General features: G+C 34.9%; 2 protein-coding genes across 3 annotated transcripts in view; one reads left to right on the plus strand and one right to left on the minus strand.

The window, feature by feature from the left end:
- Positions 1–4,678, minus strand: part of LOC121415525 (integrator complex subunit 3-like) — a 43,042-nt gene extending 38,364 nt beyond the window's left edge. The window contains exons 1-3 of the mRNA XM_041608755.1: positions 4,523–4,678; positions 1,484–1,567; positions 720–803 (exon numbers count right to left, since the gene is read on the minus strand). Coding sequence (XP_041464689.1) covers positions 720–803; positions 1,484–1,567; positions 4,523–4,591 — 237 coding nt within the window. The 5' untranslated portion in view covers positions 4,592–4,678. The remainder of the gene's footprint in view (positions 1–719; positions 804–1,483; positions 1,568–4,522) is intronic.
- A 2,175-nt stretch (positions 4,679–6,853) lies between these two features.
- On the plus strand, positions 6,854–16,547 carry LOC121415526 (proline-rich protein PRCC-like). Of its 2 annotated transcripts, none has more exons than XM_041608756.1 (8): positions 6,854–6,921; positions 8,684–9,047; positions 10,345–10,490; positions 10,698–10,748; positions 11,297–12,115; positions 12,591–12,737; positions 13,822–13,887; positions 15,694–16,547. In XM_041608756.1, exons 2-8 carry the CDS (start codon positions 8,753–8,755, stop codon positions 15,781–15,783), a joined length of 1,614 nt encoding a protein of 537 aa, XP_041464690.1. In that variant the 5' UTR covers positions 6,854–6,921; positions 8,684–8,752; the 3' UTR covers positions 15,784–16,547. The 2 variants fall into 2 exon arrangements, with proteins under 2 accessions (XP_041464690.1, XP_041464691.1); XM_041608757.1 differs by having other exon boundaries at positions 8,701–9,047.
- Positions 16,548–20,699: the final 4,152 nt, after the last annotated feature.

Genomic DNA, 20,699 nt, shown 5'->3' on the forward strand with positions numbered 1-20,699 from the left:
TTCATGATTCAGTATTCTCCACACGATACCCATGCCATCTCTCGTGACCAATTGTAAATCTCTGTAAACCTAAAGAAAAAGAAAAAATTAGACCAGGGAACTTTAAGTGTAAGGAGATGAATCTAGCTAGGCATTTTTATCCCAAGCTCCAAGCTGTTAAAGAATATCTGTCACTCTGCAATGATGCAGCTGATTAGATGGAACAGGGCATAAATGATTCAAATTCATATCCTATTACTCACTGATATCATTTTATTCTCCCAATGGGACCCTAATTTTCTTCAAACTTTGTTTTTTTTATTAAGGCTCCTCATTTTCATTACATCCCATATTTCATGTAAAATACCAAGTCAATCTAATTATTGCTGTCTTGCATTATATACTTCTCCTGTTTGTTGTAAAAGTGGGAAAAAAATCAAATTCAACTTCAAATATAAGTTTGGGAATACTCTCACAAAATAGTATCAAAGGAACTGTTTGCAATTCCTTATAATGATGTCTCACAAATTTTCAAATATGTAATACATTGGATAAGTAGTGCACACTCTGTGCTTCATTTTTATCTGCAAAAATATGAATACACATGCAGGAACATGCATGAGATATGTCTTGTTTATCAAATGGTAGAATATTAAAACACACACACACATACAAATTCTAAAAATATAATAAAAATGAGATTGAAACATAGAAATAGAAAGGAAAAATGTTGAACTTACTTTCTGAGCAGCTGATGTTTGAGTAAAAATTGTGTACATAAGACCTAAAGTCACTTCTTCATGTTGTTGGCTTCCTTTGCTAACCTGTTCATAAAAAAATAGGAAGAAGTATATTCAAATTCACACACATAAAAATCATATTCATTTTATAGCATAGCAGCACTGTAAACTGTACAAAAAGTCCATGCTGTTATCAGGTTGTTTTACGAAAGCATACAAATAATAGAAACCTTTAATTTATAAAGATTTGACCAATATCCATTAAAGAACAGGGTTATGACCTTATAAGATTTTGTGATTTTTGCCAAAAATTTCACTACATTTCTTTCATTTCTCTTCTTTTTATTAAACCAACTTGATGTCACTTTAAATTTTCATATTGTGTAATCTGGAATGGAATGATCTATAATGGTAATAAAACAGACAAAAAAGTATCCATAGACTTCCTCTTTTATTCTAATTTGCACATTGACTCTGAGTAGTTTACCATTTTGATATAATCTGAATATTGTTGTATTTTTATTGGGAGTGTACAGATTGAGAGTTGGCCCAAATACATGTCATAAAATTGTTACTTGTAATTTGCATCTATCAATGATGTTGTTATTCAAACACCTATAAGTTTTTCATCATGTTTTCTTTCATCCTGCTTTCACAATAAATTCATAATAAACCAAGTTTGGATTTTGAAAAAAATATTGCTCTTGAATAACTTTGACTTTACTATTTCCATCAACATGCATTAAAGTATTTCATTGAATTACCATCGCTGTAAGAGCATCATGGGTCTCCTTAGGAGAAAGTCCTGCTGTTGCCTTGGATATAACATCATGGCCACGTTCCATTCTCTGAAAATTAAAGAGAAATGTCAGTAGTTGCAGTAAACACTGATTTCATGAGAAAGTCTGTAAAACCAGGCTTAATTGTCAGTATATCATCGAGGATCTAGATCTGGTACAGTTACATAAACTTAACTTTGTGAAATCTTTATCTACACTGAAAAACGTTCACACTGAAGATCACCAACACAGATAGGCACACGTGGGACAGTGTATTATTATTGCTGGAATAAAGACCCGACGGAAGTGACCGAATCCGCGCTTATTTTGCTTATTTCTCAGCAATTACACAATTTCTCCCAGAATCCTTTGGCACATATTTTTTATTCATACAAACAGACACTTGGGTGGTCATTATATTAGATTCTGTAAAAAGTCATTTTGAGATCGTTACCAAAACTGGAATTTATCTTTAAGAAACAAAGTTAAATGCAACAACCAGTAAAATATTACAGTCTCAGAGCAGTTTTTCCCTAAAATGCTCTGAAAAAGAACCATGGAAATGTAAGAGAGCCCCCAAAACTCCCCATTCTTTCAACAATTTTACTGCTTATTAAGTGCTTATCCAACGGGGGCTTGCCTCCCATACAAGCTCCGCTTTTCTTGGCAAGCCCCTCCGTTCTGTTTCATATACGGTAGTTATTATAGTCAAAGTTACTTTAGTTTGCATTAGTTCTCATTGTTTATACCTTACTTCGATTGATGTTGTACTTTAAATTTGACTGTGTATTGTTTTATTTTGTTGTGCATTGTGAACGGAAAATGAATAAATCTAAATGTAACAAATTCAGGCAGTAATTTGTGAAAAGTAGCTCCCCCCAAAAAGAAAATAATTTGTTTTGCCTGGTAGCATACCAACATTGTTGTGCTCATTCACATTCCTGCAAAGTGAGTAGTAGACCTACACTATAATAAGGCATTGACCTCCTAAAGCAATAAAATATGGCGGGGGGGGGGGACCCAAAAAGGTTTGACAAATGAAGGGGATGAATTTTGTGCAACTTTCAAATATATTTGGCATAAAAATAACTTATTGGTCACAAAATTCTGTTTAAAAGGTTCTCATGCAGTTCTACAAGATTAACTGGAAAAAAAAATATATCAAAATCAGTTGAAAAATAAAAACATTTCCCCCCCCAAAAAAAATAATGCAATAATTAACACAAATAATTTTTGGTTACCTCATATAGCTCTACCAAGTAGCTCAACATTCATTAGAAAAAACATTGATTTACCAAGTAATAATGTATTTTGTATAAAACAAAATTTGCACTAATAATCATAATGACATACTTCAAAATTCTATGTAGAATGTACCTCTATCAATTGACAGATGCTGCTCCTGAAGCCCATCTGCCAATTTGTGCTAGAGATACGTTTCATAAAACATGTTATAATAACACATTGCAATAACAGTTACTCCTCAGGGGCAAATCCTGGATTTTCCAAAGGGGGGGGGGGGCAAAAATTTTTAGGGAAATTTTGACAAGCAAAAAAATAATAAATAAATAAAAGGTTTTCAACCACAAATTAAGGATATATCCGAAAAAAAAAGGTCTTCAATTTCAAAAGGGGGGCACATCTCGGTTTTAATGGCATTTCTACATTACAAATTTCTCAAAAGGGGTGGGGGGCACGTACCCCCTGTGCCCCCCCCCTCCCCCTGGATCCGCGCCTGCTTCTGAAATCCTTCAATCTGATTGGCTCAGTAGTAAATTTGTTATAGAAACATTTCATATTTTATTACAACAAATATTTATGAAACTGGACCCAGATTATCTACATACATATGCAACAAATGCTTACTTTATAAAGAGGGGGTAGTAAAAACACAAAATATTGTGTAACAAGTGGGAACATGACAGTGCCAAGTAGCTTCAATATTAAGAGCCAGAAATTTGGAGGGGGCACAGCATGGCAAAATTTTAAAGAAATTTAGGGCATTCAAACTAAGGGCGAGTCATATCTTTTCTCCCTCTGTATTTAGTTGTTTTCTTTCTTTTTTTCATCATTTCACACAAAAAAATCATTTTTTTGTTTTAATGTTTCTTTAAATTTATCTTATTTTATTTTTTATTTATTTTCATTTATTTTTTTTATTTTAATTTTTTTTTTTGGGGGGGTTCAGAGCCCCTAAAGCCCCCTCCATTACTATTCATGCCCTCCCCTTCCTGATCTGCACCATGTTTAGGTCGACTGCTATAAAACAGAAATCATCCTTTCATTTGTCGTTTAGAATCATTTATATTATCTTAAATTTCAAGTGTGATTAATTATGTCTGACTTTTATGTGAATAATGAAATTGACTTTAGTCCAAAGCATGAAGCAAGGGTAGGAAGAATTGAAATATATACCCATTATAATTTTTTTTAATGGGCCATGTCATGACTACTACAAAAAGGGCAGGGGCATATCCACACCATCCATCTTCAAAAATTAGTCGAAAAACACGGTAACTGGTTAACTTCACCAAGGACTAGATTAGATGTAGACCTCGAGGAGTCGAGTACCATACCAGCCAAACTTTTTTATTCTAGGGCAGGCTAAATAAAGTAATATCATTCATAAATAACCATGAACAGATATTTTCTTTAAAGTTTCAATTTAAATGTATACACTATCACTATCATTAAAGAAAAAAATCATAAAACACTAGACTAGAGTCGATGTTGTCACATAAATCTTAAAACTTCAACCTGAGTGAGGTCTGGATGCTAGTCTAGTTGCAAATTTGCACTACACACAACATACACACACACATATTCCTCGCCCGAGTGTGTACTCGAGGGCTTTCACAGCAACACACATATAACTAAATACGTGCATTATAATGCAGTTGGTCAATGGAGTGCAGTGTACTGCGTACCGTACGTATTGAATCGCAAAATACAGCGTTGACAAACACACTTTAATATCTTATTTTTCTAAAACAACGAAGGTTCATAGGACCAAGACTTCCATACCTCTTCGAGATCATCTCGGGGGTCTAATTTTGTAGCTATATAAAGATGAGATTGCTTCTTTTCTTCCATATTGAAGACCTTTTCGGGATCTCTCGTACCTCCGTCCCTTCACTCCTCTGTATCCCACATTTCTTTTCGATCATCAATTTTATTATTGGTACGATTTTTGCGAGGATCGTATTGCGCCCTCAGCGAGAGTGGCATACACATTTAGTTTGGTATGGTGTGACCACTAATCAGTGCAGTGACAGTGTCAAGAAAATACACAGGCATTATAAATCCGTGAAAGGGCTAGGGTGGGGCCCGCGTGGGAGTATATTCCAGATGCGGATCCATCGATCCATGAGGGCCGAGGAGGCCTCCCCCATGAAGAAAAATGGAGAAGGGAAAGGAAGAGGTGCTTTAGAAAGAAAAGAAATTTATAATAACAAGGGATAACAATAAATAAGAAGATGATGATGATGATGATGACGATGATGATGATGATGGTGATGACAATGATGATGATAATGATGATAATAACAATATTAAAAGACAAGTCCATCCCAACAAAATGTTATTTGAATAAAGATGTAATAATACTAAATAGGTTCATTATTGCGGATTGAAATAATCGCTAGAGGGTATTCATTGAATACCCACCCTCTAGCGATTAAAGAAATAATAGTCCAACAAGCATAACTGTACACTGAAAATGAAATCTGTTGTGAAAAAAAAAAGTTATGACATTTTAAAGTTTCGCTGAATTTCACAAAATAGTATGCATCCTGGTTGGTATGCAAATGAGGAGACTGATGACGTCATCCACTCACTATTTCTTTTGTATCATATGAAATATAAAATATTCTAATTTTCTCCTCATTGTCAAGTGAAACAACGACTGATGACTCCCTGAACATGTGGAATTAGCATTGGTTAATAATTTATGGTTCAGTCAAGTTGGTCTTTAATTATTGTTAAATCTGTAAAAAATGAAATTAATATTGTATAATTCAAATAATAAAAACAAAAGAAAAAGTGAGTGAGGGACATCATGGACTGTCTCATTTGCATGTCACTGAGTTGTGCATATCACTGTTTTGTGAAAAATACTGAGGAAAAAAATGTCACAACTCTCTTATTTTACATCCGATTTTGATGAAATTTTCAGCCTTATGCTAGTTTGATTTTTCTATTTTTATACAAAGCAACATTTTTCTGTAGTGGACTTGACCTTTAATATTGATGCTAATTACTATTACTACTACTAGTAGTACTACTACTAATATATGATTTATATTATGAACAATGATAATAACAATGATAACATTAATAATAATGATAATAACATAATATGTATATATATATTTACTAGTAGTAGCCCCTGATATATATTATTGTGTATAGTAAACATTTATCATGACAATTCTATCCCTAAATTCCATACATGTCGGTTGGATCCCACTGCCAGGCTTCACATTGAGCTTTCATGGGGGAATATCCCGTACGTCCAAGCCTACTTTTTTTTAATGCTTTGCTTGGGTGACCAGGCAAAATCAATCAATCAATCGATCAACCGACCAACCCTGAACCAACCCCGGCAACCAACCAACCAACGTACCAACCAACCAACCAACCCCACCAACCAACCAACCAACTAACCAAACCAACCAACCAACTAACCAAACCAACCAACCCAACCAATCATATCCAAAGCAACTTGTATAAGATTTAAATTGGCTTACGAAAGATAAAGAGCAGACATGGGGCCCATGGGGTCAAGGTGAAGGTATATGCTAGTTAGGCCTACAGTATAGTTTTAACTATGAGTTAACCCTATCATAAATCTTAAAAATCTTCAGGCTTTGATAAAGTGAACGGCCCTATTCGTCCAACTTGCCACCCCTTACCGTAGGCCCCCCAAAAAAGTTGGCTCAACGAGAGGTATATAATTATGTATCTTGGCGGACCGACTAGGCCTATATGGGCCTATATATGCCATGGAGGAGAGGAATTGGGGAGATCGAGAGGCCTGCATCATTGCATGGCCGGATCGAGGCCCGGGGATCGAGGGACCGGATCGGAGGAGGCTTACGAGACAAGAATTAAGGTGGTAATTTATAACGATTTTACTGTGTCAGACGTTATATTATAACTTATAATAAAGGAGGATTTTTTCTGCAATCGCCCCATGTGAAATTACACTGGTGCTGGGTTCCACCTCCCCCCCCCCCCCCCCCCGACGTCCGACATGGCCATCGCATACATGTAAAAAAAAAGCCATCAAAAGTGACTACTACTAGTACTAGTACAGTACGTAATACCTCTGACGTCATCATTCTTTCTGCTAACCTCGATTCTGTTTCTGCGCTGACTTTGTTGCCTATTTCTTGATCATCATCCTACGGCTACCGTAAGGCGTAAGTTTTAGTGTCGATGAAAAGTTGATTCATTTAATAAGCTGACTGATATTTTATTAATGTGCTTTGCTTTACTGTGTTTGTATACTCGATGAATTTAAGTGATTTTAGCTCCCAATTATTGTTAAGCTGATCTATATTCTTGTGACGTTGACCCACATATTGATAATTTTGTTGGTAGTTATGTGTTTATCGTTTATGCAGCCGCTAGCTCGCCTAGCGCTTTTTTAATTTCGCAAGACTTTGCCGGCGGTGAAGCTTATTTTAGCCTTAGCCGGGTAGAAATCAGCTTAGGTGTGTATATGTATTTTAAGAGGAAGTTCACCCTGATGAAAGGTTTGCTGTAAAAATGCAAGAAATAATTAATAGAAAATGAAGGGTTGACACACTCCTACTAGTACCAATGAGGTCCAAACATTACATGTCGACAGTATTAAAAAAGGCGCTGGTTCGAAAATTGGGATTGTCCCAGTTTACAGGGACTGTCTCAGACTCAGTTTTCAAAGATTTCCCACACAAGAAATCTAGGAAAGTTCACTCTTCTGTCAAGTTCCGACACCAATCAAGTGCACTAGTCAAAAACATATCAGGTTTCATAACAAGATTATTGGAAGACGGCAAGTCGTGAAAAATGGACGGTGAACTGATGGGGGGAATTGAGGTCACTGAATCTATATTTAGCACTCTGAATTCCCTGTAATTACCGTCTATGTCTCGCAGTGGTAAGTTGGAAAAAACTATCCCCATAAGGACAATCTCAATTTATCAAGATATGATTTGTCTTGGTTTATGAGGATATCCTTGTTTTCTGGGACAATCCCAATTTTTGGACTAGCCCCTCTACTGATTGAGGAAAATCCATTTAAAGTTTAAGAACGTGTAGAATTTTAACTTAAGATAAGTTTAGACTTTTGGATTCATCATCATCCATTAAAGTACAGTCCACCAGATTGGTGTATCATCGTACTTGATTCGTGACATGATAAATGAGCAGCTGCCCCATAAAAGCATAAATTTCAATTTTTAAATATTCATGATGACTACAAATTTTCTGCGTTCAGGATCAGGTATGAAATAGTTTGTCTATTGTAGACTAAAAGCTTCAGTCTCTGTTATATTGGTTGTTCCCCTGAACTCTGTTGGCTCCACTCACCAATTACAGAGACCGAAGTTCTAACTCGATCTGTACAGGGACTGGGACTCAATTGTCTTATATTTATGTACTAAGTTTGGATAAACCAGGGAAGTGGTCACTGTTTTTTTTTTACCTTTTAAGTTGATTTTCTTTTCCTGTTTTGGTGCATTTCAGGCCAAAATGGAATCATAATCCAGAATTTGGTCCAGTTCTTTTTATATATTTTTATGATATAAAGACAAAAATTGATGAGTCCTTAGGGGGATTTTGCATTGTTAATCCCCAAATGGCGGCTGCACGATCGCGAGCCATCTTTATCTGAGGAAAAATTTTAAAAGAGATTTAAAATGTAAAAGAACTCCTTGAAACAGACGGCTGCCAGCTGTCTTGTCTGTTGTTGATATATGCTGAGGGTACATTGAAACCCATTTTATTTTTCTGAGAAAATAACATTTTATTTTTTTTTTCAATCGACGATACATGCAACACGGATGGGAAGCTGCTTGCATATGATGTCAGAAATCAAAAAAATTAAAATTGCAATAACTTATTAAATCTTTGATGGATTTTCCTCAAACCTTCACCAATACTCACCAGACCATTCTCATGATGAATTTGATTTTACAGTTTATACTTTCTCCTAGGTTGGATCATATTGGTCTGAATGATTGCAAGGTAAATACTGTCAAAGCCAAAATGTCTTGTCTTGTCAACTATGGCAGTAGTGATGAAAGTGAAGGCAGTGATGGCGAAGACTTCCCGTCGCTTCCAGCAAAGTCTAAGGACATGGATTTGAAGGCTAAACATGCAGATGTTACACCTTCCTCTATTCCCAAGTCATCGTTATTTGCTTCTCTACCAAAGCCAAAGGGCCCCAGTACTCCTGCTATGGAGGAAGTTGGATCAGAGTCCGGGAGTTCCAATAAGAAATCACTCTTCTCTGGTCTGCCACCACCAAAGAAGACTGGAAGTGCAAATCCAAATTCTGCAGGTAAATATATTGTCCACTTACTCTGTTTTTGAAAAGTCACGATGAGGATATCTTCACAGAACAGCTCATCAATAAAATGTCAGTGAATGAATCACATATAGGTTAAAGTCAGGGTGCTACATAAGCACTTGCCCGATTGCCATGGGCAAGTAAAAGTTAAAGTCGGGCAAGTGTTTTGAAGTAAAGACCAAAACTACTTGCCCAAATTGGGCAAGCGAAATTCTCACAGTAGAATTACCAAACTTAGGATCAATATGATATACCGACCCTAAATTTGGTCATGGCGGGCAAGATAAAATTACTTTGTAAAAATAAATGCAAGAACAAGGTTTCTCAGTTCATGTCAAAAGAGAGAAAAAAAAGGTCAATGGTTTCTTAAACCATAATATATTTTTTTTGAAGAGGTAAAACTTTTTTTAAGGCAAGTGAAATAGATTTCTGGCAAGTATATTCAAACTATTTAAAAATTTACGTGCCCGACAGGGCAAGTGAATCTAAAAAGTTATGTAGCACCCTGGTTAAAGTGCTTTAATGACAGCACATGAAACTACGAACTGCTACCTTTTCTATGCAAAATGGTGCACTCTTTCACTTTTTAAATAAATAGATGGTGTAATACAGGGGAGCGTTTTATCAATATTTTTGGACAACATATTAGATCTGACAGCTTTCCTTGATTTTGATTGGCTGAAAACACTGTTACTATGACCACTGTCAGATAAAACAGGACTTGTCGGATAAAACAATAAAATTCCCAACAAGTTCTGTTATGAAATGCTTCCCTGGTTTATCTCCAGACTAAACAAATTTTAGTCCACATTTCTATCAAATGCAATTTTTCATCTTTAATAATTATTCAATATTTAAATGTCAATGATAATGTACTAAAAATATTGATTTCTTGGTTAGACCATCTTTTTGTTTTCATTCTCGAAAATATTTATTTTTGTCATTTTCACACAGGATTAAAACATGTTTGTGGGGAATACATCAAGATCATGATTGCAACATTAAAAAATGATAAATATGTAATTCATACATGAGTTAGCTGCTATCATTTAATATTACATAGTTAAAACTTCATCATCAAACTCTAATTGATATGTTTCTCCTTTTTTCAAGATTTTTTTTAAATACCAGTTTGATTTCAGAGTGGATTTGTAAAATAAAGATTTTTTCCTTTCCTAGAAGTATTCAGAGCCACAATTTTTTCTAATTCTATTTTCCATTTTGTAAACTCAAATTAAAGCTGAATATCTCAGTGGATTTCTTTATTCTCATATTTCCCTCTCACCAGCGAAAATGTCTGCCGCTAAACCAAACCTGGCCCAAGAGTCCACAGGTTTACTCACTGATAATAAAACAGTTTCTAAGGGTTTGTTGAATTTACCACCTCCAAAAAAGAAACAGCCTGTGAAAATAAGCCTGCCAGCACTGCCCGATGTAAGTAAGACTTATGTTCATACTTTCATGTACATCACATGTTTAAGGGTCTAGAGTTATTGTCGTTTTAGTTTTCATTCATTAATTATTTTTAGTTTCACGGCATGATGAAATCCTGTTGAAATTATTTGCAAGCTCCAAATTTCAAGGTATTATCATATCTTGGCATTTTGTATTTGTTAATAGTGTCTTTTGTCATCTTTACAGCCTGATTCTGATGATGATGAACCAGAGGCAAAAAGACCAAAGAGCACCAAGGTAAATCATTACTCTCTTTATTTTAATGAGGATTTATTCATACATTTATGTTAATGCAAACAACATATTTGCTTGATGTATTGCACATGCTTCTCTTATTTCTATGTGACTCTATGTATTATGTTGTTTGATTCTATGGATCGTGTCAAGAGTTTGTCTAATATTTTCACCATATTGAAAGGTGTGGCAATGCTAATTGATTATTTAGAATTTCTATTCATACATGTTGCTATAGCACAATGTTAAGCTGGTTAATGAAGCTTCAGATATTAGATCATCATTTTATTTTGAAGCCTAGTTGATAGGAATCCAATGAATTTAATAAGACCATAATGATTTAAGTCCATTATGCACACTTTTGCAAAGTCTTGCAAAGTTGCAAGCCTTTTGTACTCTTTCAATTGTCTAGTACAATTGTTTTTTCAATACACTTGGAATATACAAGTAGACAGGTGTATTGTTATTTGTTTGACTGATGATATGTGTCTCTATGATATTAAGTTTGATTACTTCTTGTATTTTTTCTTTCATTAATGGCATTATATTAGGGAACTGGACTCTTTGCAATGCTGCCTAAGCCCAAAATAGCAAGTCGTAGGGAGGCGCAACGTCCTCTCATCCCTTACACTCTCACAAAGAAGCCTGCTGCAGCTCCTACCAAGCCTCCAGGAAAGCCCTCAACCACTCCTAAGGCTCCAGCTCCATCTGCAAAGCCCTCTCATCCTGTAACAAGTACTGCTGTACAGAGTAAACCATCTGGGAGCAATCCGTTAGTGATGGGTTACAATAGCGATGATGATGATGAAGAAGATGGTGATGGTGTTAATTTCTTTTCAATGGGAGGAAGCGATGATTTAAAGCAAAGAACTATGGAAGAATCCACAAAAGGTGCGCAACGTAAACCTGTTGCTTCCAATCCTTTGAACTTGAGTAGTCAAGGTAGCAAAGCGAGTGTTGAACCATCAGCGACTGAATCTGATACCGGAACGAGTCGGACTACAATGAGTGGGGCTGATCCGGGGGTGGAAGCTGCTCCCGGTATCACGGAACCAACGGTACCCCCCACAAATGATCAACCCCTTGTATTTAACTCGTCAAAAACAAACAATGCTGGGTACTCCTTATCAAACTACAGTCATCATGCAATGTACAATCCTCAGTACAATGCACAATCTTTACAAGGATCAAACTATGCACAAGCCAGTGAGGGAAGCCAGCCGTATGGATTGTACAGTCAAACTGGATTGGATAGTCAAGGAGCTATGCAGTACTACAATCAGCCATATCAAGAGGGTGCTGATACAGGGTATAATGAGAGTGCTACCAGCTCAGAGACTTCAAGTCAATCATTCCTTCAAGATGAAAGGGTTTGTCAATTATGTAATGTGATTCATCTACTATTTTAACTTTTCCATCCAATGGTTACTATCATGAAATACCATGGAAACAGTGGTGAAAAGCAAATCAAAATCAAGAATTTCATTTAAGTTACCATTGGATGGCAAAGGTCTTACTATTATAGTAACTCTCTGCAGCATTTCTTATCCTTCTTATCGTTAGAATATATATATGCTATTAGTTAATGTATACATGCTTTTGAATGATCAATTGGCTCTATTTCAGTATTTGCAATTTTCCATTAAATTAAAATGATTTTGAAATATGGTGAAGCAGTGAAATTTCATATTTGAAATTATTATCAATCTCTTCTGACCCATTATCGCCAAGAATGAAATTGAAATATCTTTTTTTTTCTTACTTGAAAAAAGACAAATATTGCTTCTCTGTGGGGGACTGTATTAAAAAAATATATACCTATTATTTTGTCTATTCCATTCACAGTTTGCCAAAATGGTTGGTAAGAATAAACGAGGGAAGGAAGAAATCCAGTTCATTGACATCAAAGCCGATGATCAGATAGGACCTACTGCTGGCTTGCAGGATATGGTCAAATCCATGACAGAAGAAAAAGAGTACAGAGGAAAATTGGTATGTAGACATTCTTCTTTCATTTGGGGGGGGGGGATCTTGTCATGTCAGTCTATTGTAAATTTCGTGATTCTGGATGATTTATAATAAAAACATAAATATAAAAAAAATGAAGTTTAATATGTAAAACACATGGTATGATGGATGCTTTTTTTAAATTTGTGCATTTCCTTATGTGTGCCTAAAAAATTGCCCTCTTATTGTGATGTAAATCATGCACATTAATTATGGAAGATCGGTTGACCAAACGGAATACAATTGTCAAGACCATGCAAAGTGATTAAATTCTCCATTAAAGCATTGCAATTTCCTGGGATCTCACTTGTAATTTTACTTATTAATCATAAATCGTCCTTTTTCTTGGGTTTCTTCATTCAGTTAAGCGTTTCTTTAATTTGTTTAATACTTCGTATGTCTTAGAAAAGAGTGGTTGACCCCCAATCCTCTCATTATTAATGAATGCTAGTGGTGCATGTGTTAAACAGGTGTACAATTATTGATTTTGGGCAATTCCATAAAATATGTACATCTGACCCCCTATCTGTGGGACCTCCATGAAATTTTCTGTCTGATTTCATTTTCTTTTGACTGTCTGTAATGTTCTCAAAGGACCATGACTTGGTCACTTTAAGAAATGAAGTAAGACTTGAGAAAAATGGGGTTCGGACGTACAAAAAGGTTGATCATTTTATGGAATTGCCCTTTTATGAAATTATGGAATTGAAAATCAGTTTCCAAGTTATCAGTTTACTTTTACAAATTCATTGACTCTGCATTTATATGACCAACATTTACTGATAGTTGGTGCTAAATCTAATTAAATTGTCAAATTCATTTATTACAATTTAGTGCATTAAAATAATGTTATAGTCAATATGCATTTCAGAATGTGAATGTAGCCTGTGAAATCAAAACCAGATTCTTAGATTTTTCCCAACACTATGACAAGTATCATCAGTTTTACACTTCTACCAGTTTGGTGTCGGCCTGTTAATGATATCATTCTTGGTCTGGACAGAGAAGGTAGTACATTGAAATAAATCAGTTCATTTTTTTGTTTTCATATCTCTTTTTTTTATCCTAGAAAAAAGAGCAGCTTCCTACATCCCAACAGAAGAGAAAACATCAGATCACTTATTTAGCTCGCCAGGTAACTCACTTTATCATCTCTCAGACACAGCTTCATGTAATCCACTCCCTGTTTTGTTATGATCAGCTGGTATTATTTTGGCAAGAAATGCTGGCTGATATTTAGAAGACATCTAACATTTTTAGTCAATGTTGGAAAAGGAATCTCTTCTGAGAAGTTAGCATTTACTTTCTGCTTGATATATAAAATTTTGTTTGAAGTTGGGAAGTCTACAAGGGTTAAATTTCATGATTAATATGATGTTACAGATTCTATTGAAGATGAAAACTTGAGAATTTCTTAATTTTGCTGAGATGAACTTCTTTTTTATTATTTGTGATGGAATATTTAGGCTTAAAATTTTACTTCTTGTTTGTATCTTCCGTGCACTGTTAAATGTAATACAATCAATTGTACGTGATTAGTTTGAACATTTAAAGGGATGGTCCGGGCTGAAAGTATTTATAGCTTCATAAATAGAGTAGAATTCTCTGAGCAAAATGACGAAAATTTCATCAAAATCGGATAACAAATGACAAAGTTATTGATTTTTAGAGTTTAGCAATATTTTGTGAAAACAGTCATCATGAATATTCATTAGGTAGGCTGATGATGTCACATCTCCACTTCTTCTTTTGTATTTTATTATATGAAATGAAGTTTATTCAAAATTTTCCTCCAAGAACTAGAAAAATTTGATTGACAACTGATTTAGTGCATTAGATATGTATTGCTGCAACTTATTTCATTATAAGGGAGACATTATTCACACAAGTATGAAATAATGAAAAAATATGATTTATGTAAACATAAGAAAACGGAAAGTGGAGATGTGACATCATCAGCCCACCTAATGAATATTCATGACAACTGTTTTCACAAAATATTGCTAAACTTTAAACTTCAATAACTTTATTATTTCTTTTCCGATTTTGATGAAATTTTTGGTATTTTGCTCAGTGGATTCTACTCTATGTATTAAGATATAAATATTTTCAGCCCGGACCATCCCTTTAAGTATTTAATGGATTGCCATAGACTCTTGCAATTAATAGTAATCACTATTGATTGCATATATAGCACAGACATGAAATGAGATTTCTTAAGAATATCTTTTTTTACTCCTCCGCTTTAAAGCCTGTGTATAGCTTTTGTAAAGGGTCAATAATGTGATTGATAATCGAATATCATCTAATATGACAGTCTTACTGAAGCGTAGAGACCGTTAGATATTTTTCCAACTGCACTTCTCTGAGAAAATTTCAAATATTCAAATCTTGGATATATAGCGCCCTCTCTCGGCGATGCTTGTTTTGAATTAAAAAATGGGCATTCAAGCACTTATCTTATAAATTTAGTGATAAGATATCCAAAAGTTACAGACAAAGAACATATCTTGAAAGTTTCAGCCCATTCCATTATTTGGAATAGGATTTAATTGAAAGACAAAAACACACAGATATTTTAATTTGATCGGGTAACCCGATCAAGTTAAATTTCCATGTAAAATCGCAAAATTTATCCTGTAAAACACATTTTCATTTCATATCCTCCACATCATAACTGTTATAGGGCATATCCATTCATTTTAGCTAGCAATGAATTGGAATAGTGATAGGTGCATTTTGGTGGATTTACCAAAACTATACACAAGCTTCAAATGATGTAATGCTTCAAGTCAAATAATAAAAAAATTAGGTGAATGTTTATGAATAGTATTTTTTTCTGACAAGATAATGAATTCATCAGTAAATTTATTAAATCTTGTTATCCATGGTTAAATGATATGGTTTCATTTAATTTTGTAAAATATCTCTTCCTATTCAGGCCAAGGAAAGGGAGCTGGAACTTAAAAATCAGTGGGCTGAAAATCGACAGAACCGAAAGAGTACCAACGCCAAGTATGGATTCTTCTAAATGTCTGTGGATCCATTGACAAGAGGTCGTGGTGGAGAATGTGTTCACTAAATCTTTTACCCCAATGCTGTTTTCATAGGACCTACATGTATATTTTCCAGAAACTGTGTGACTAATGTGTGTCACGTCGCGGGAAGTAGCACCTTTAAATGTTTTTCAGAGAAAACTGGCACTATACAAATGCCTTTCAATGTCATCATCATCATGAACAAAGGGTTCAATTAATTTGGTTTAAGGCAATACAGTCAGTAGATCATGATAATCCTTCGATCGTTTCAGTTGGTTTAACAGAATTCAATTGGACTGGATAGATCGGCTAAAAGATGATAGTCTCTAAATTTTTTTTTGTGAATAAGAGGTTCATTTGAATTCACTAATCGACAAGACATTAGATGTGTCTTTATGTGCTGAAGGAAGGTTGATATTGTATTTTACTGAAATATAATTGGGTGCACTGAGAGTGTTTCAATCATCAGTGTAGTAAATAATATCCATGTACCGGTAATAAATGGGTACCCGTAGGAAGAATTCCCTTGAATGCTCGAGTGTCCGATCAGGGTAGCCTTGTTAAAGCCGGGTTAATAGTATTCAGCAAGTAGAAACATAGTGTTGGAGACCACTGCAGGACATTGGTGAAAGGGCAGTGGAATCTGGTTATGACCAAATGTCCAACATTGGTCTTAGTATTGAAGATGTGGTTATCTAAAAAGTTATTCTTGGAGATTGAAATTATCATCAATTTGATTGGATTAAAGTGATCTATTTTTAAAAAAATATGGAACATGACTTGATAAGTTATTTAATACTTATAGTTGCAATACTGGAACTGTACTTAATTAAAGAATATTGTATTAATTACTTTTTTATGTGGCACCTTGATAGATCCTTGTCATTTAATTGGGTGTTGATATCTGTCTTTCACCCCATTTTACAATGACGTCATTATTCATGCAATTTAGGATCCATACAATTTTGTCCATTGCATGCTCATTGAGATGACCTGCACTGCACGTAAAAACATGCATATTTGCAGCGTGTTTTACTGTTACATGTATGTATGTGACAATCAAGACTGCACTCCCTTGCTCAGGTACATGCATGGCATGCACTTTCTTTGCATATAAATTCATAAATGTCAAATGAGAAGGGTCTACTTTTAGGTGTCATTAAACAAATAATGACTGTTTTTTTTCATTTGTGCACTGGACAGAATGATTCATTTGGTGAAAGATGGAATGATCCATTGCACACAAACATTCATTCATTCACCAAAATTTGATGACATTCATCAAATTGGTATTTCAAATTTACCTGAATATGACGGAAAATAATCAGTTTTTCTATCTATTCCTTAACTTTACCACTGACATTATATGTGATTAGATTAATCTAAATGTTTCACTTTCAATCAGTCCCTGTTAGCCTTGCATTCATTAACATTGTCCTCTAAAAGTTCTTCATAGAAATCACAATTACTTACAAAGTAACCACTAAGTTGAATTTTCAGTGAAAGTTTCGTCTCACACTTACATGTATATACCCATATTTACAAAAAGTGCAATTCATACTTGTAATTTTTCCTCAGTCTTGTTTGGCAAATATAGGTACAAGTGACGTAAAGTTGAAAAGCTGATGGGTCTGTAATTCCCATGCAGTCTAATTAGAATAGTTTTATTTCATAATCTGATCATGAAAACTCACAATTTTGGATAACATATTGTTAAAACACTGTATGATGGGGTTCTAAGGTAATTAATTATAAGTACTTTATTTGCCTTAATGTGTCTAAGATGGTTTTGTATTTGGACAGATTTGATAAAATATAAAAAATCAGTCATTTGATATGGCTGTACACTAGAAGAAGATTTGTTACATTCTGCACCTTGGACAGGGTTCTAGTCTTGGTGCACCTTAAAAGTCAAGTCCACCCCCGAAAAATGATGATTTGAATCAATAGAGTAAAATCAGACAAGCATAATGCTGAAAATTTCATCAAAATCGGATGTAAAGTAAGAAAGTTATGACATTTTAAAGTTTCGCTTATTTTTCTCAAAACAGTTATATGCACAACTCAGTGATATGCAAATGAAAGAGTTGATGATGTCCATCACTCACTATTTCTTTTGTTTTTTATTGTTTGAATTATACAATTTTTCAGTTTTTATAGAATCAACAACAATGAAAAACTTGACTGAACCACATAATGTTAAACAATGTTAATTCCACATGTTCAGGGAGGAATAAAACTCCATTTCACATGACAAGGGGGTGAACATCTGAATATTTCATATAATAGAATGCAAAAGAAATAGTGAGTTGATGTCATCAGTCTCCTCATTTGCATACCGACCAGGATGTGCATATATCTGTTTTGTGAAATTAAGTGAAACTTTAAAACGTCATCACTTTCTTATTTTACATCAAATTTTGATGAAATTTTCAGTGTTTTTCTTGTTGGATTTTTCTCTTTTTATTCATATTAACTTTTTGTTGGGGTGGACTTGTCCTTTAACAGTACATAAAGATGCACAGCCACAATTTCAGACCAGAAATGTGCACATCTCACCCATTGAAGGTGCTCCCACTGTGGGGTTGCTACAGTTCCTTAGTTTAGCCACTTTTCTCAAAGTGTACCTGTAAACCTAAATAAGTATCGATTTTTGGACAGGTTTCACAATCTTCAATGTTCTATACTCGCATCTTCTGTTATGCATTTTAAGCATTTTGATTAGACGAATCCATGTAAATATACATGTTTGTTCAGTAAATTAAAAATTTTTGAAGCAAATATACATTGGAGAGAAAATAGTGATGTATCATGTTCAGTTAACTGACAACTGTCATTGTGATAACTGACCCATACACATCTGTGTGGAAATCAAGTACATGTACTGTGTACATAACTAAAAACACTGATAGTTTTGAAGGTATGGGGGATACCTAGAGCGGAAGAAGCGGGAGAGTGGGAGTGAGAGAGGGGGGGGTAAAGAGAGCAATTATGTAGAGAGGGAGAGAGGGAGAGAGCAAGGGAGGGAGAGAGGGAGAGAGAAGAGAGGGGCAGCAAAGGGGATAGAAGAGAGGCGATGGTGAAGGAGGAAGAGAAGATGAATGATAAATATAGATGGAGAGAGAGAGAGAGGTCGGGATTCAGAGGAAGAGGAGCAAGGGGGAAGAATATAGATGTGAGAAAATTATGGAAAGATGGTGATGGTAATATATAATGGGAGAATGAGGGTAGAGATTATACAAATCAATTGATTGAAATGGATGATTATATACTTTGAAAAGAAGACGATGGAAGAGGTGATTGATTTGTATTGTGGAAATTTTCATTGTAGGAATTTTGACAGAAATGTGCTTTATTTGCTCAATTTTCCTTGCAGATCGTGCAGATGGATAGAAAAGGATTCCTGCCCGACGACATTCTCGTACATCATTCATAAGAAAAACATGCTTTTGAAATCATATATCCTTGTTGATACCACTATAGTCCGGTAATATGAGCAATATACAAAACTTACTTTTCAAGGGATATGCACAAAGGATTGTGCAACTCTGAATGAGGTATAAATAAAATTTACCACAAGTGATCGGAAGACGTGCGGCAGACATGGGGGGGGGGGTTGGGCTCCCCCAATTTGTTCCAAAACCATGTACAAAAACGTAACAATGACCATATGGATGTGTTTTATTTTACATGGTCAGCCCTTCCCCTCCTTTGAAAAATGTTCCGCGACCCCTAGAAGATTTCCAAAATCGGGATTGATAAGTGTGGCTTTTTGCCTTTCCCCCACATCCGTCGTACAGCGGAAATCATTGTTTTTATTTACTGTTTTACTCTCTGTTTATGACTACTTATACTTTATACTGTCAATATCTGTTCTGTTGTATAAGAATTTTATTTATATTTATGTATTTTTGTGTATTTTAAAGAGGTGTGAAATAAATAAATCTGAATTATGGTTTGGACAAATGGTCAAAATATGACCTCTGTCACCAAATGAAACTGACACATAATCTTACCAAAATTATTCACACAAGGGAGGTTTTGTATTGATATTTCAAGAAGAAGAAGGTGCCGGATGGTGGGGGGGGGGTAGAAGTAGCAGAAGAAAGAAGATGGGAAAGGAATCTTTACATATGACTTCTTATTCTGATTTCAGCATCTGTGCTTCTATACAGAAATGCATCTTTCTTATGATATGCAAAATTGAAAAAAAAAAAACACGAAACGTGTTCACTTAACAACTTTTATGGAAACCACAAAGTAATAAAAGAGTACTGGATGCAGTCATCTACCTTGGGGTAGTGATATCTTTATCGTTCATGATGAATAGGCGAGGGCGTGGTTAAGAGGAGATGTAAAAGCGTGGTTGAAGGAGGAGGATAGAATAGGAAGTTACTATTCACTGTTCAGAAAAATAATAACATATTGTTGGTTTCTGATCGTCGATCAGAAATCGCTGCCGTCATCTTCTTTTCGCGCATGCGTGAGCACATTCACTTTTTCAATTAGTTCTGAAGATTTCCATCATGAAAAAAAATAAGTAGGCTGGGCCTACATCAAGATTCATCTTCAGATAATCAGATCAGTTCATGTCTAGAAATGATCATTAAGATAAGATGTATCGTCTACAAAGGCTTTAATATTATTAAGAAAAATGAGCGTTTGTCATCACATCGCGTTCAGAAGTTTCTGGAGAATGAATTGAATCATCTTCCTTAGGAAGGAAGGAATTCAAACACGGATCAAGACAATCTCTGGAGCATGCAGAAGCGCATTGTGGTTCAATTTGTTTCGTCGCGGCTTTACCATCAACAATAATTGGCCATTTTCTGCAATGACTTGGCTACCAGAAAGACCCCCTATCAATAAACACTTGTTGCTGTGTACACTGGCGATGGGCATCGCAATT

Source organism: Lytechinus variegatus, chromosome 5 (genome assembly GCF_018143015.1).
Source record: "Lytechinus variegatus isolate NC3 chromosome 5, Lvar_3.0, whole genome shotgun sequence".
Lineage (NCBI taxonomy): Eukaryota > Metazoa > Echinodermata > Echinoidea > Temnopleuroida > Toxopneustidae > Lytechinus > Lytechinus variegatus.